This window comes from Stomoxys calcitrans, chromosome 1 (genome assembly GCF_963082655.1).
Source record: "Stomoxys calcitrans chromosome 1, idStoCalc2.1, whole genome shotgun sequence".
NCBI lineage: Eukaryota > Metazoa > Arthropoda > Insecta > Diptera > Muscidae > Stomoxys > Stomoxys calcitrans.
In genome coordinates, this window is record NC_081552.1 from 133,469,571 (window position 1) to 133,488,645 (window position 19,075).

The 19,075-nt window shown below is 27.7% G+C and overlaps 1 protein-coding gene across 1 annotated transcript in view; it reads right to left on the minus strand.

Moving 5' to 3' along the window:
* The window catches only part of LOC106089744 (fat-like cadherin-related tumor suppressor homolog), a 737,514-nt gene that overhangs the window by 389,600 nt on the left and 328,839 nt on the right, over nt 1-19,075 (minus strand). The window contains exon 14 of the mRNA XM_059363292.1: nt 719-893. Coding sequence (XP_059219275.1) covers nt 719-893 — 175 coding nt within the window. The remainder of the gene's footprint in view (nt 1-718; nt 894-19,075) is intronic.

The window sequence follows — 19,075 nt, forward strand, 5'->3', positions numbered from 1 at the left end:
CAGGTGTATAGGCTAGTGTGGCCTTTCTTGCCCTTTCCAAGATGTTGGATTTGAAATTCAATTTCCTGTCCAGCAATACACCCAGCAATTTTGCGCTTTTTGTAAATGGAACATTCCCTTCACCCAAGGAGATAGGTTCCACTGTAGGCAACTTGTATCTCCTGCTGAAAATGACTACTTCCGTCTTGCACGGATTTATCCCAAGACCACTTTCGGTAGCCCACTTTGCTGTTGCACTTTGAACTTTCTGAAGTATATCTCTTAGAGTGCTGGGAAACTTTCCCCTAACCGCAATTGCTACGTCATCAGCATACGCGACCCCTTTCACGATGATTTATTTTATTTTTGGGGAAAAATTGTTAGGGAGAAAAACTTAATATTTGTTGTCACAAATTCTAGCAAAAATTTATCGCAAAAAAATTTACTTTTACCGTAAACAAAGTCCATCGTTTTTCAGAAAAGAAGTTTAATTGGCGAAAATTTCCTTTATGTCAAACGAATTATTATTTTGCGTGTAGCCACCAACATTTTAGACATTTCACAGTATTCCCGAATCTCTGTTCAAAGGATTGTTTTCAACATGCTTTATCTTAAGTACTATTTCATTTTGAAATCTTGAAAAGGCTTATTTCCTGAAAATATACTTCCAAAGCATTTCTGAACAAAAAGCTCTTATTTTAAAAGCATTATTTGAAAACATACAGAATTGAAGACTTACCAGTTCTATAGTCTATTTCGAAAAATCCTTCGTCATTTGTTGTGTAAAAAAGACTGCGTTTCAGTAGACTTTCCGCTTGGATATTAACGGCTAACGCTGAAAAAAGTTCTATATCTTCTTTCACTCTATCGAAATAAAACTGTTTGTGGAACAGGGGCATCGATGTGTCAACAACCTAGAAAATAAAAAAATTAATTAATAATTATATCTTCAATTAGGTTAGGTTTAAAAGAGGCCGATGACTGGCTTAACAAGCCAGTCATCGGCTTGTTAAGCGCTCTAAGAGGTTGGAATAATATAAGGTCACTCACTGTTAGGCAGAGAGACTCCCGAAATTGGGTTCGGAGTTTCGCTGCACAGGCTACCCCAAAGACATCACGGTTCGGAAGATGCTTCGCAGTCAGCCAAAAGGCTGTGGTCAAATGCAAATTTGCCCATAAACATTCCATTAAGGAACTGGGGCATACTCCTCACATATCAATGAGTGCTGTCCGATTCAATTTTAAGCTCAATGATAAAGGCTGCGGTCACCAATGCCTAAAAGAACTAGGTCGAACAAGAGTAAGATGGGTCCAAGAACGTTTGCTAATGTTGCTAGGGACAGTTTGGTGAAGTCAGTCGTCGACGAGGGAGGAGAACAGAGCTGCATACATTGGAATAATTGGAGCGGACTGTCATCAGTATACTCCGATATTCTTGCGGAATTTCCTGGGGCTCCTCCAGTTTGTGGCGATATGGGCTGGTATCGGACCGATGCGGACTAATTGCATTCGGGAATCAATGCTCAATTGAAACGTGCGGTTGGATACCAAGGATTTTCTCAGATCTTGAATCCATACTTGGATGACTTAGGGAATGTTATCCCAATCCTTCAACCACCGACCGGAAGAATGGTAGATTGAATGAGGCTGACGGTGACAGGAGTCATGCAGTATTCCTACTACATTCCGGCTGTCTCGCAGACCTCAAAAAGTTGATGGGGTTGGGGAATCAGGAGACGACGTAGCAGTTGTTGCTGAACACTTACCCGAGGAACTATCGCTAAAGTCTGGCGGATTGCAGGAGACTGAAAATAACCCTACCACGATCGAAACAACAGGGGAAGGTATCAAAACGATGACCCACCCACACAAGCCCTGTGTGAATGGGTCATCCAGTTGGACTGGGCTGAAGGTAAGTGCCAGCGGGGATGGACGGAACTCAAAAAGTACTTCGACAGCAGCAATTAGAGCATCTAAGGAAGAATCGTCCACACCACAAGTGTCCAGTGTCCTGAGGAAGAGCGTTTAAACTGTTTTCCCACTCGCCCCCGGATGCGTTCAGAAGTTCATCATGACAAGATCTAACGAATCTTGTGAGGATGAACTCCTCAGAAGACGAGGCTAATGCAAAAGTGGTGATAGTTCTGAAACCTAACTATGGTCCACAAATGTGGAGATTTATCAGCAGAAGGAGAGGCCGCTTCGGCGGCACTTAAAGTCCTCCTGATGATGGGGTATTTGACGTGGTTCTTATCCATGAACCATGGGTGTGTAGAGGAATGGTTGGTGGCCTAAGAATTCCGGGTCTTAAACTGCTCAAGGCGAATGAGAGACACAGAGCCTGCATTCTTACAAAGAGTACTCCTAATGCTCTTCTTCTTCCGTAGCTAATCACTGAAGCTTCAGTAGTAGCCAGCCTTGAAATAAACAAGTCTCATTACTGGCTGGCTTCCCTATATATGGCACACGATGCCGCCCTCAAACCTTAAGTTGCTGGTTGAAGCCGCTTCTACAGGGAAGAAGAGCCCCATTGTAGGAAGTGATGCAAATGCACATCACCAGATATGGGAAATTCGGTTGTCAACGAAAGGGGTGAGCTGCTTTTCGGATATAATATAAGTTGCAATCTGGCGATTTTTAATAAAGGGGATAAAACCACATTTATTACCAAGAACAGTTAGGAGGTACTAGATATTACCTTTGTATCGGAAGATATTAACGCAAGAATAAGCAACAGAAAAATGTTGGATGACCACAGCTTCTCTGATCATCGTTATATTAGTTTCAGACTTCGAAAAATACTGAAGAAGTGATCTCTCAGCTGAACAGATAAAAAGGCGGATTGGGTAGATTTCGGAACACTTCTGCACGTCTATCCCTTCTAGACCAGAAAAGGAAGTGACAACTGCGCACGATAAAGACATAAAGTTCAAGCGGATAACGAAGGCCCTGAATGACTCGCTTGTGTCAGCATGTGCCAAGCCAAGGGGCAAACACGACCGCTTAGGTGGACCCCAGAGCTGGTGGGCCTAAGGAAGGACTGCAGGAATCTCTCCACACGATTGAGATATCTACAAGCCTGAGTTAAGAATGTAGGGTGAGCTAAAAGAGGCTCAGAACAAATACTGGAGAATACATCTGAGGCCTATAGGGCAATGAAGATTCAGTCCTCGAGAGCTATTGCGGTGGAGTATTTTCAGAAATCAGAATATATGAGCAATGTCTAGTGAGGAAACACTAGAATTACTCGCTAATACACATTTCCCGGAAATTATCCAACGAATAATGTGGCGCAAGAAGAAGTTGACACTGGTATGCATTCGTCAGAAGTAATTAGAAAAATTGTGTCTGAGCCGAAAATCCTTTGGGCGATAAAAAGTTTCGACTCCTTCAAGCCGCCAGGCCCTGATGATGTATCACCAGTTAAATTACAAGCTGTGTCTGATAGACTGGTTTCCAGGCTGAGGGAGATATACTCTGCTGGTATCAGCATGTCATATATACATGCGGGATGGAGAGACACAAGGGTCATTTTCATTCCGAAAGCAGGAAAACCTTACCACACGAAGTCTGTCATCATTTATATCAAATAGTCTAGAGAGGTTAATAGAAAAATATTTTAGGCCAAACATCCTTGAAGATCTCCTTTTCGGCAGCAGCATGCATATAGTAAGGACAGGTCGACTGAAACAGCACTGCACGACCTAGTCGGTAACATAGAGGGTTATCTCGCTGTCAAGGAATATACAATGGTAGTATTTTTTGACGTTGAATGTGCTTAAAATAAAGTAAAACCGACGTCAATCATGAAGGAGTTACAGTTTCTAGGCATAAACTCTATCGTAAGTAAGTTTATAAATAATTTACTTACTAAGAGGTGCATTACGGCAGAAGTGTTTGTATTTGAATTATTTGTGCAAAATATCAAGTGCCTAGCTTTACTCTTTCGAAAGTAAGCGTGCTTTTTCGAACTATCATTTCTGTAAATTCCTATGTATTGTTTTAATTCAATTTATTTAAATTTAATTCAATGCAATTCAATTCATTTACTGTAGCCTTCATTGCGAAAGGACGGTCTAAGTACGGTAGCGCATAAAAATTCAACGTGATTCGTTTAAAATATCGTTTATAATATTGAAAAATATAGACGATCTTACAATGGCATCAGCCCAAAAAGAAGTCATCGTTTGCAGTCTTTGTGAATTACAAATTATAGATAAACATATATTTTTTTTTGATTTTTCTTTAACTAATTTTTATTGAAATGAAAATTCATTGCAATTTGTGCCTCGCGAAGCCTAAGGCTTGTTAGCACGGATATACAATGAAAAGGTCAAAAATTCGTAGTACTAAATTAAATACATAATTAAACATTACAGATTAGATAACAATGGATAACAAAATATTATAAGGTAATCTTTTACAAAGAAATTTAAACAAATTTGTTTGTTCGCTTTATGCGAGTTAATAAGGAAATTTCTTAATTTAATTTTTCCTCTATTTTGTAAACAGAGGACATTAGGCTGTATCGCATTTAATATAGAAGGCAATCTGGGCATATTGTATCTTCCTTCTGCGCGTCTTCTTGTGTTGTATTGATGATTTATTGGCAATAGGGATGAGTCGTCGTAGAATTCATTTATTATGATGGTATTGTATATATTTTTTACCGTCAAGGTGTTATGTGTTTTTGCGAATTCTTTATTATTGTGGTTTTCGACATTGTTTGTATATATTTGATTAATAGAGTTATGAAAGTTGGCGTTTTGCAAGTTAATCTGCGGCTGTGAGTGTACAAATTTGCTGTTTATTAGCTTGTTTTGTGTTGTTAATTCTGCCTGTTAATTGGGTTATATTAATTGCTGATTCAAGCTTCTGATGAACCACTACAATGGCATAGGAGAAAGTGTCGCTGGAATTGAATTGATTCAGCATTTCATTGGCGTATATCAGGAACAATATAGGTCCCAGTTTTGATCCCTGAGGAACCCCATACGTAAAGCATACCTCTTGGCTTAAGCTATTTTCAACCTTTACCTTATAGGTTCTGCGATCCTGGTAATCTTTTATCCATTACAGACACTGTCCTCGAATTCCATTTCTCTCAAGAATTCGTATGATATTTTTATTGCGTAGGGTGTCAAACGCTTTGCTGAAGTCAATAAAAACAACTATCTAGACATTTGTTATGTGTGTTGCTCATTATTGCATTTTGCCCATTATTTCTCTCTCCTTTCAGAGAGATGTTAATTCTACGATCACTTTGGTTTTGGTTTTAATGTGATATGCATTATCAACGTCAGCTTCTGAGAGTTGCACATTAGGGTTTGTTGCTACTTTTTCTAACACATCGGCTGCACTCATATTGGGATCATTTAAGTTGTTTATTTCTTTCGATCAGTTTTTGCTCCAGCCTGTTTATATTATGTTCCATTTCATTTATTTTTATCTCTTTTTTTTTTTTTTTTTTGATTTTGTATTTGTAACTCACTCACTGGAAGATTTGAGACATCACCATTTATTTGTGTTAAGGTGGATTGTTGGTTTTGCAATTGGGAGTTTATTGACATTAGTTGTGTAGACATTTGAGACATGTTCTGCATGATTACTTGTATGGCGTTATTTATTTCTGATATTCCTGTTTTTGTGTTTTGTGTATTATTGGACTATTGTTGAGCACCGATTTTCGATACTTCATCTTTGGACCTTTTGTTGTTGTCTTCAAAAACGTCATCATCATCGTCTACAATTCGTTTTTGCGTTTTGGGGAATCAGAGACAATAATATGATAAGAAGAGTTTATTCGGTCTCTGCATTTGTGGCATTTCCAAGCTGCTTTTTTTCAGCACTCATACCGTTGTAACTTGATTGTTGGATGGAGCAACATGGTGAGAAGTGAAAAGATGAAGTACACACACGTCATTTCTTGACTTTACTTTTAATTGCCACCTCACATTGAGCACAGATTATTTCTTGCATTTTTGCTATTCTCACACTCCACTAATGAACCACAACTCGACTTTTATAATTGATAATTTTAATTTTACACACGACCGTTCGCCATGAAGGATTGAATTTAATTTAATTTAATGTAATTTAATTTAATGTAATTTAATTTATTTTAATTTAATTTAATTTTTTTTACTTTACTTTACTTTACTTTACTTTACTTTACTTTACTTTACTTTACTTTACTTTACTTTACTTTACTTTACTTTACTTTACTTTACTTTACTTTACTTTACTTTACTTTACTTTACTTTACTTTACTTTACTTTACTTTACTTTACTTTACTTTACTTTACTTTACTTTACTTTACTTTACTTTACTTTACTTTACTTTACTTTACTTTACTTTACTTTACTTTACTTTACTTTACTTTACTTTACTTTACTTTACTTTACTTTACTTTACTTTACTTTACTTTACTTTACTTTACTTTACTTTACTTTACTTTACTTTACTTTACTTTACTTTACTTTACTTTACTTTACTTTACTTTACTTTACTTTACTTTACTTTACTTTACTTTACTTTACTTTACTTTACTTTACTTTACTTTACTTTACTTTACTTTACTTTACTTTACTTTACTTTACTTTACTTTACTTTACTTTACTTTACTTTACTTTACTTTACTTTACTTTACTTTACTTTACTTTACTTTACTTTACTTTACTTTACTTTACTTTACTTTACTTTACTTTACTTTACTTTACTTTACTTTACTTTACTTTACTTTACTTTACTTTACTTTACTTTACTTTACTTTACTTTACTTTACTTTACTTTACTTTACTTTACTTTACTTTACTTTACTTTACTTTACTTTACTTTACTTTACTTTACTTTACTTTACTTTACTTTACTTTACTTTACTTTACTTTACTTTACTTTACTTTACTTTACTTTACTTTACTTTACTTTACTTTACTTTACTTTACTTTACTTTACTTTACTTTACTTTACTTTACTTTACTTTACTTTACTTTACTTTACTTTACTTTACTTTACTTTACTTTACTTTACTTTACTTTACTTTACTTTACTTTACTTTACTTTACTTTACTTTACTTTACTTTACTTTACTTTACTTTACTTTACTTTACTTTACTTTACTTTACTTTACTTTACTTTACTTTACTTTACTTTACTTTACTTTACTTTACTTTACTTTACTTTACTTTACTTTACTTTACTTTACTTTACTTTACTTTACTTTACTTTACTTTACTTTACTTTACTTTACTTTACTTTACTTTACTTTACTTTACTTTACTTTACTTTACTTTACTTTACTTTACTTTACTTTACTTTACTTTACTTTACTTTACTTTACTTTACTTTACTTTACTTTACTTTACTTTACTTTACTTTACTTTACTTTACTTTACTTTACTTTACTTTACTTTACTTTACTTTACTTTACTTTACTTTACTTTACTTTACTTTACTTTACTTTACTTTACTTTACTTTACTTTACTTTACTTTACTTTACTTTACTTTACTTTACTTTACTTTACTTTACTTTACTTTACTTTACTTTACTTTACTTTACTTTACTTTACTTTACTTTACTTTACTTTACTTTACTTTACTTTACTTTACTTTACTTTACTTTACTTTACTTTACTTTACTTTACTTTACTTTACTTTACTTTACTTTACTTTACTTTACTTTACTTTACTTTACTTTACTTTACTTTACTTTACTTTACTTTACTTTACTTTACTTTACTTTACTTTACTTTACTTTACTTTACTTTACTTTACTTTACTTTACTTTACTTTACTTTACTTTACTTTACTTTACTTTACTTTACTTTACTTTACTTTACTTTACTTTACTTTACTTTACTTTACTTTACTTTACTTTACTTTACTTTACTTTACTTTACTTTACTTTACTTTACTTTACTTTACTTTACTTTACTTTACTTTACTTTACTTTACTTTACTTTACTTTACTTTACTTTACTTTACTTTACTTTACTTTACTTTACTTTACTTTACTTTACTTTACTTTACTTTACTTTACTTTACTTTACTTTACTTTACTTTACTTTACTTTACTTTACTTTACTTTACTTTACTTTACTTTACTTTACTTTACTTTACTTTACTTTACTTTACTTTACTTTACTTTACTTTACTTTACTTTACTTTACTTTACTTTACTTTACTTTACTTTACTTTACTTTACTTTACTTTACTTTACTTTACTTTACTTTACTTTACTTTACTTTACTTTACTTTACTTTACTTTACTTTACTTTACTTTACTTTACTTTACTTTACTTTACTTTACTTTACTTTACTTTACTTTACTTTACTTTACTTTACTTTACTTTACTTTACTTTACTTTACTTTACTTTACTTTACTTTACTTTACTTTACTTTACTTTACTTTACTTTACTTTACTTTACTTTACTTTACTTTACTTTACTTTACTTTACTTTACTTTACTTTACTTTACTTTACTTTACTTTACTTTACTTTACTTTACTTTACTTTACTTTACTTTACTTTACTTTACTTTACTTTACTTTACTTTACTTTACTTTACTTTACTTTACTTTACTTTACTTTACTTTACTTTACTTTACTTTACTTTACTTTACTTTACTTTACTTTACTTTACTTTACTTTACTTTACTTTACTTTACTTTACTTTACTTTACTTTACTTTACTTTACTTTACTTTACTTTACTTTACTTTACTTTACTTTACTTTACTTTACTTTACTTTACTTTACTTTACTTTACTTTACTTTACTTTACTTTACTTTACTTTACTTTACTTTACTTTACTTTACTTTACTTTACTTTACTTTACTTTACTTTACTTTACTTTACTTTACTTTACTTTACTTTACTTTACTTTACTTTACTTTACTTTACTTTACTTTACTTTACTTTACTTTACTTTACTTTACTTTACTTTACTTTACTTTACTTTACTTTACTTTACTTTACTTTACTTTACTTTACTTTACTTTACTTTACTTTACTTTACTTTACTTTACTTTACTTTACTTTACTTTACTTTACTTTACTTTACTTTACTTTACTTTACTTTACTTTACTTTACTTTACTTTACTTTACTTTACTTTACTTTACTTTACTTTACTTTACTTTACTTTACTTTACTTTACTTTACTTTACTTTACTTTACTTTACTTTACTTTACTTTACTTTACTTTACTTTACTTTACTTTACTTTACTTTACTTTACTTTACTTTACTTTACTTTACTTTACTTTACTTTACTTTACTTTACTTTACTTTACTTTACTTTACTTTACTTTACTTTACTTTACTTTACTTTACTTTACTTTACTTTACTTTACTTTACTTTACTTTACTTTACTTTACTTTACTTTACTTTACTTTACTTTACTTTACTTTACTTTACTTTACTTTACTTTACTTTACTTTACTTTACTTTACTTTACTTTACTTTACTTTACTTTACTTTACTTTACTTTACTTTACTTTACTTTACTTTACTTTACTTTACTTTACTTTACTTTACTTTACTTTACTTTACTTTACTTTACTTTACTTTACTTTACTTTACTTTACTTTACTTTACTTTACTTTACTTTACTTTACTTTACTTTACTTTACTTTACTTTACTTTACTTTACTTTACTTTACTTTACTTTACTTTACTTTACTTTACTTTACTTTACTTTACTTTACTTTACTTTACTTTACTTTACTTTACTTTACTTTACTTTACTTTACTTTACTTTACTTTACTTTACTTTACTTTACTTTACTTTACTTTACTTTACTTTACTTTACTTTACTTTACTTTACTTTACTTTACTTTACTTTACTTTACTTTACTTTACTTTACTTTACTTTACTTTACTTTACTTTACTTTACTTTACTTTACTTTACTTTACTTTACTTTACTTTACTTTACTTTACTTTACTTTACTTTACTTTACTTTACTTTACTTTACTTTACTTTACTTTACTTTACTTTACTTTACTTTACTTTACTTTACTTTACTTTACTTTACTTTACTTTACTTTACTTTACTTTACTTTACTTTACTTTACTTTACTTTACTTTACTTTACTTTACTTTACTTTACTTTACTTTACTTTACTTTACTTTACTTTACTTTACTTTACTTTACTTTACTTTACTTTACTTTACTTTACTTTACTTTACTTTACTTTACTTTACTTTACTTTACTTTACTTTACTTTACTTTACTTTACTTTACTTTACTTTACTTTACTTTACTTTACTTTACTTTACTTTACTTTACTTTACTTTACTTTACTTTACTTTACTTTACTTTACTTTACTTTACTTTACTTTACTTTACTTTACTTTACTTTACTTTACTTTACTTTACTTTACTTTACTTTACTTTACTTTACTTTACTTTACTTTACTTTACTTTACTTTACTTTACTTTACTTTACTTTACTTTACTTTACTTTACTTTACTTTAATTTAATTTAATTTAAATTAAATTAAATTAAATTAAATTAAATTAAATTAAATTTAATTAAATTAAATTAAATTAAATTAAATTAAATTAAATTAAATTAAATTAAATTAAACTTAATTTAATTTAATTTAATTTAATTTAATTTAATTTAATTTTAATTTATTTTATTTTAATTTAATTTAATTTAATTTAATTTAATTTAATATAATTTAATTTAATTTAATTTAATTTAATTTAATTTAATTTAATTTAATTTAATTTAATTTAATTTAATTTAATTTAATTTAATTTAATTTAATTTAATTTAATTTAATTTAATTTAATTTAATTTAATTTAATTTAATTTAATTTAATTTAATTTAATTTAATTTAATTTAATTTAATTTAATTTAATTTAATTTAATTTAATTTAATTTAATTTAATTTAATTTAATTTAATTTAATTTAATTTAATTTAATTTAATTTAATTTAATTTAATTTAATTTAATTTAATTTAATTTAATTTAATTTAATTTAATTTAATTTAATTTAATTTAATTTAATTTAATTTAATTTAATTTAATTTAATTTAATTTAATTTAATTTAATTTAATTTAATTTAATTTAATTTAATTTAATTTAATTTAATTTAATTTAATTTAATTTAATTTAATTTAATTTAATTTAATTTAATTTAATTTAATTTAATTTAATTTAATTTAATTTAATTTAATTTAATTTAATTTAATTTAATTTAATTTAATTTAATTTAATTTAATTTAATTTAATTTAATTTAATTTAATTTAATTTAATTTAATTTAATTTAATTTAATTTAATTTAATTTAATTTAATTTAATTTAATTTAATTTAATTTAATTTAATTTAATTTAATTTAATTTAATTTAATTTAATTTAATTTAATTTAATTTAATTTAATTTAATTTAATTTAATTTAATTTAATTTAATTTAATTTAATTTAATTTAATTTAATTTAATTTAATTTAATTTAATTTAATTTAATTTAATTTAATTTAATTTAATTTAATTTAATTTAATTTAATTTAATTTAATTTAATTTAATTTAATTTAATTTAATTTAATTTAATTTAATTTAATTTAATTTAATTTAATTTAATTTAATTTAATTTAATTTAATTTAATTTAATTTAATTTAATTTAATTTAATTTAATTTAATTTAATTTAATTTAATTTAATTTAATTTAATTTAATTTAATTTAATTTAATTTAATTTAATTTAATTTAATTTAATTTAATTTAATTTAATTTAATTTAATTTAATTTAATTTAATTTAATTTAATTTAATTTAATTTAATTTAATTTAATTTAATTTAATTTAATTTAATTTAATTTAATTTAATTTAATTTAATTTAATTTAATTTAATTTAATTTAATTTAATTTAATTTAATTTAATTTAATTTAATTTAATTTAATTTAATTTAATTTAATTTAATTTAATTTAATTTAATTTAATTTAATTTAATTTAATTTAATTTAATTTAATTTAATTTAATTTAATTTAATTTAATTTAATTTAATTTAATTTAATTTAATTTAATTTAATTTAATTTAATTTAATTTAATTTAATTTAATTTAATTTAATTTAATTTAATTTAATTTAATTTAATTTAATTTAATTTAATTTAATTTAATTTAATTTAATTTAATTTAATTTAATTTAATTTAATTTAATTTAATTTAATTTAATTTAATTTAATTTAATTTAATTTAATTTAATTTAATTTAATTTAATTTAATTTAATTTAATTTAATTTAATTTAATTTAATTTAATTTAATTTAATTTAATTTAATTTAATTTAATTTAATTTAATTTAATTTAATTTAATTTAATTTAATTTAATTTAATTTAATTTAATTTAATTTAATTTAATTTAATTTAATTTAATTTAATTTAATTTAATTTAATTTAATTTAATTTAATTTAATTTAATTTAATTTAATTTAATTTAATTTAATTTAATTTAATTTAATTTAATTTAATTTAATTTAATTTAATTTAATTTAATTTAATTTAATTTAATTTAATTTAATTTAATTTAATTTAATTTAATTTAATTTAATTTAATTTAATTTAATTTAATTTAATTTAATTTAATTTAATTTAATTTAATTTAATTTAATTTAATTTAATTTAATTTAATTTAATTTAATTTAATTTAATTTAATTTAATTTAATTTAATTTAATTTAATTTAATTTAATTTAATTTAATTTAATTTAATTTAATTTAATTTAATTTAATTTAATTTAATTTAATTTAATTTAATTTAATTTAATTTAATTTAATTTAATTTAATTTAATTTAATTTAATTTAATTTAATTTAATTTAATTTAATTTAATTTAATTTAATTTAATTTAATTTAATTTAATTTAATTTAATTTAATTTAATTTAATTTAATTTAATTTAATTTAATTTAATTTAATTTAATTTAATTTAATTTAATTTAATTTAATTTAATTTAATTTAATTTAATTTAATTTAATTTAATTTAATTTAATTTAATTTAATTTAATTTAATTTAATTTAATTTAATTTAATTTAATTTAATTTAATTTAATTTAATTTAATTTAATTTAATTTAGTTTAATTTTATTTAATTTAATTTAATTTAATTTAATTTAATTTAATTTAATTTAATTTAGTTTAGTTTAATTTAATTTAATTTAATTTAATTTAATTTAATTTAATTTAATTTAATTTAATTTAATTTAATTAATTTAATTTAATTTAATTAAATTTAATTTAATTTAATTTAATTAATTTAATTTAATTTAATTTAATTTTAATTTAATTTAATTTAATTTAATTTAATTTAATTTAAATTAAATTTAATTTAATTTAATTTAATTTAATTTAATTTAATTTAATTTAATTTTATTTTATTTAAGCCAGTAATCAGCTTGTGGTGCGCTCTTAAAAAAATAACTTTGAAAAAGATAATCTATGTTAAGAATTCCGTGCTACTTACAAAATCCTTAATTGTATTCAATGCCACTCTCCTAAGTTTGTTCATGTCTGGTATAGTGTCCCCACCTAAGTGCCGGTATCTGTTAGACGCGATAGCCGGGCATTAAAAAATACACGTTCCTGTAGAGCCAGTGGACTATCCTAGGATTCAGGTCCCATTTCTGCATAGTACTCAACATCTGCTAGCCTTCTCAGTACGATCCTGAATGTGACACTTCCAATTCAGTGTCCTGTCCAAGATCACACCTACGAATTTGACCTTGTCAGATATCGAATTCGTTTCGTTAAGGAAACAGGATATTAAAGAGATCGCACGATAGCCTGTCTCCTTGTCTGAAACCTCTTTTGGTAGTTAATGGTTCGGAGAGATTCTTTCCTATTCTTGCTGAGGAACGCGTATCAGCAAGTCTCATCCTGCAGAGTCTTATAAATTTTGCAGGGATACCAAACTCAGACTTGGCTTGAAATACCTTTGAAGTATGGGAGTATACCTAGATTCACATTTTAAATGGAAAGTTCACATTGAACACACAGAAAAAGTTGAGAAAAACATGGTTTTCTCTACATCACATCTCAGCAGATGTTCACCATATAAAGTTTTGAAACAAGCATACAAGACATGGCATAACTGCATGTGGAAGTTTTATTTACACTAAAGCCTTGCAAAAACAAAAGACAGGACAATAAAAGTTCTTTCAAAAAATTAGCAATGCTAGCATCGTGAAAACTCAAACACGAACCAACAATTAAATATTTACAAACATCTTCAGATCCTTAACATCGAAGGAATTTTCATAATTGAAACGCAATTTTCTGATGCTATGGAACTTCTTGATCTGTTACCTACTAACCGCTCTGTTCCAACCCATTTTACTAATCATTCGTCTACTCTTTTGGACATTTTCTTTGTGAACTGTGAGTCAAAGGTTCTTTTATATGACCAAATTGCTGCACCGGCTTTTTCTAAACATGACTTGATATTTCTTGTGTATGACTATCACATAAATCAACAAGACGAGACAATTACATTCCGTGATTTTAAAAAACTGAACTATAATCTTCTTAATAGCCTTACTGATAATGTCGAATGGGATTCTATATATCAGTTAAATTCTGTGGATGATCAAACAGCATTTTTGCAGCATTATATTAGCTTAATATATAGTCAATGTGTTCCTGAAAAAACCATTACCATAAAAAATCAGCAACCCCCATGGTTTAATGAACAGTTACGTGCACTAATCGATGAAAGAAATATTGCATACAAACGATGGAAACGATACAGAACAACACAACTGCATGAGCGCTTTAAGTGTGCCAGGCGAAATGTTGGGAAAAGCATAAACGAGGCCAAAACGCTATTCTTTCGGGAAAAATTTCTGAATGCTGTTAATAGCAGATCTAAATGGAAGGAAATTCGTAAAATTGGCATAGGAGCGAAAACCAACACCAACTTTCCGCCCAATCTAAACATCAATGAACTGAATGAGCATTTTGTATCTGTTTGCTCTATATGTACCCATGAAAATATATATGAAAATATGAACACTGTACAAGTGGAAAATCCATTTTCCTTTTGCTGTGTAGACCAAACTGACGTTTTGAACAGCATACTCTCAATAAAATCTGATGCAACTGGAACTGACGGAATAAATCCAAGATTTATCAAAATTATCATGCCAAAATTGCTGCCATATGTAACATATATTTTCAATACTGTTCTGACCAAGTCCACCTTTCCGCATGAATGGAAGCTCGCTAAAATCATACCGACTAGAAAATCGAATAATGAATACCGCCCCATTGCAATCTTACCGTTCTTATCCAAAGCGCTAGAATGCATAATGGCGAATCAAATCGAACAATTCCTGTGCACTCAAAATCTATTATCAGAATGGCAATCTGGTTTTAGAAAAAAGAGAAGTTGTACATCTGTCTTAATAGACGTTGTTGAAAATATTAGACAAAATATGGACAACAAGATGGTATCTTTTCTCCTTCTATTGGATCACAGTAAAGCATTTGATACTGTAAACCATCAAATTCTTGTAGTCAAGCTCTCAAAACTATTTAATTTTTCCCGAACTGCCTGTCAGCTGATATCATCGTACCTGTCTCAAAGATCTCAGTCTGTATATTGTAATGATATCTGGTCAAATACGCTTCATGTTCCAAATGGTGTGCCCCAAGGCTCAATCTTGGGCCCATTGTTATTCACCATGTACATTAATGATCTGCCCGATGTACCTTTAACATGTAAGATACAAATGTATGCTGATGACGTTCAACTGTATACCTGCACGAAACTGAATGACTTTCAAACATGTATTTCTAATGTAAATAATGATTTGAATTTAATATATTGTTGGGCTGTTAATAATGCCTTACGTTTAAATCCTACCAAATCTAAGCTGATCATCATACACAAAAGAAGTGTAACAATCCCTGACCAAGTTGAAGTAAAGATTGAGAACACGATTGTAAACCGTGTTCAAGCAGCAACAAACTTGGGTTTAACATTCAACTCTACCTTAACTTGGACGAATCATATAAATGCAGCTGTGGGAAAAGTTCGTGGTATGCTGCGGAATATGTGGGCAGCTCGTCTGTCAACTCCTTTCGAAATTCGTATGCTTCTTGCTAAATCTTACTTAATCCCAACTCTTCTATATAATTGTGAATTATTTGCAAGTTGCAGTGCTGATGACAATAGGAAAATCAAAGTTGCCTACAATGATATTGCACGATATGTATACAACAGACCACGGTATGACCACATATCACAATTTGCTTATCAGATTTTTGATCTTTCAGTTGAAAATTTACTTAATGTTAAATGCTTGCAATTACTACATAAGGTTATTTATAACAAAGAACCTGAATATCTTTACAAACACCTACAATTTGCTAGATCAAATCGAGGGCGCAAACTGATTCAACCTAGATTTGAATCTCAAATCACTGAAAGGCAATTTATTGTAAACAGTATTCGTCTCTGGAACACCCTCCCATCATATATACAACTCATAAGCAATGCTATTGAATTCAAAAAGGAGCTACATGATTATTACAAGTAGAAATTGTATGTAGTCTAGTAGTATAAGTTATAATTAATTTATTTATTTATCTTTTTATAAGTTATAGTTTATAATGCAATTATTTGATGAAACTGCACTGTTGTGAACCAGCACAGTAAAATATAAGATATAATCTTGTTGTGCTTGGTGTTAAATAAATGAAATGAAATGAAAAAAAAAACAACTGTTGTAAACGAGTTTTACAATAACCCCTTATTTATACACCTAATTAATCATCCAGTCAACACAAAAAGCCGAGCACAAGGACGTTTTTGAAATTCCCATCTTTGTAAACAACTACGAAAAGAATACCTCCGAAGATACACTACCTACAATGTGCAATCATCAAATTCCAACAAACGTAATGTCAATAGCGAAAGAGAAAATAAGAAAAAATTGATTAAAAATTACAACAACAAACAAATTTTGCCCATGAACATTCCATTAAGGAACAGGGGCAAACTTCTCACATATCAATGAGTGCAGTCCGATTCAAGTTTAAGCTCAATGATAAGGGGCCTCCTTTTTATAGCCGAGTCCGAACGGCGTGCCGCAGTGCGACACCTCTTTGGAGAGAAGTTTTACATGGCATAGTACCTCACAAATGTTGCCAGCATTAGGAGGGGCAAACCACCACTTGCGATTTTTCTGATGGCCTCGCCAGGATTCGAACCCAGGCGTTCAGCGTCATAGGCGGACATGCTAACCTCTACGCTACGTTGGTCTTAAAAATGCCCTTATATAAAAAGCTTTAAACAAAAATTGGTAATAATGATAGATGTATGTGTATAGATTATAAACTTTCTCTTATGTTGCAAACATGCATTTCTTAAAAAAAATGCCAGTTTCGCTCACATTGTTAATAACTCGGGCTAGTATGGCTTATTTTACAGAGAAGGCGGATCGATTTATTCAAAAGAAGATTTAAATACGTGGCTAGTTGCAGGCAATAATAAAATTGGTGCATACATTATGGTGCCATAAATATCACAAGCAACTTTAATGTATTGTCACATAAGTTCTAAAGGGTGATTTTTTTGAGGTTAGGATTTTCATGCATTAGTATTTGACAGATCACGTGGGATTTCAGACATGGTGTCAAAGAGAAAGATGCTCAGTATGCTTTGACATTTCATCATGAATAGACTTACTAACGAGCAACGCTTGCAAATCATTGAATTTTATTACCAAAATCAGTGTTCGGTTCGAAATGTGTTCATTCACCGTTCAGCGATGAGGCTCATTTCTGGTTGAATGGCTACGTAAATAAGCAAAATTGCCGCATTTGGAGTGAAGAGCAACCAGAAGCCGTTCAAGAACTGCCCATGCATCCCGAAAAATGCACTGTTTGGTGTGGTTTGTACGCTGGTGGAATCATTGGACCGTATTTTTTCAAAGATGCTGTTGGACGCAACGTTACGGTGAATGAACACATTTCGAACCGAACACTGATTTTGGTAATAAAATTCAATGATTTGCAAGCGTTGCTCGTTAGTAAGTCTATTCATGATGAAATGTCAAAGCATACTGAGCATCTTTCTCTTTGACACCATGTCTGAAATCCCACGTGATCTGTCAAATACTAATGCATGAAAATCCTAACCTCAAAAAAATCACCCTTTATAAAAAAATATAAAATCGCAAAAATCTCTAATGTGTTTTTGAGGGAAAGTGGTTAATGATGATGTTTTCAACCATTTTCTCAAATATCCATTTGACGCCATAAAATAGCAGGCAATTAAGCCAACATCTTTGCGTATTTTCTTTTCCGAAATATTTTCAAAGTTAACACTAAGTCTTATTAATCGCAGATATGTCCTGTTGCTACGAAAGCGCTGTATGGAATGGTGCTTGTTTCCAAGACAAATTTACCCAGGTAGTGTACAGCAAACAGCTGAGTACAACTTTTTCTCACGGAGTACATTATTTGTCAACGGGGTTTCATAACGTTCGGTTGTGTGTGTGTGCTTTATAGTTAAGAACCACAGTACACACAAGCAAAGAAAAATGGCGCCAACCAGTACCATACCCAAAACCAGGGTTGCACTAATCACTGATTTTGACAGTTAGTGCACTCGATTTTTTGTTGTTGGCCAACTGCTCCTACCTGTAAAATTTGTCTTGCTTGTTTTGTTGTGTTGCATACTCTAGCATTTTTTTGTTTTTGTTGCCATTGCGTTGATGATCGCATGTCGCAGCAGAGCATTTGATTCCGACTGATGGCATTAATAGAGAAAAATATTGCATTTACAGATCTTTATTAAGTACCAAACCGCACAAAACGGTACCATCTTACGGCTACTCCCTGATAGCATATATCGGAGGACTAGACATTTCTTTTCATATTCGCACATGTAGGTACATCTAGAAGTTTATATTTGAAATTTCTTTATTTACGTACGAAATTGTACTTTTTTATGGATTGTACTAAAACGTACAAATTAGTACATTCTTTGCGATTGAACTACAGCTCTCAAAATTAAGATGCTGTTACACTTTGGCAGTACTTATAGGGAGACTAGAACATTTTTTCTTTA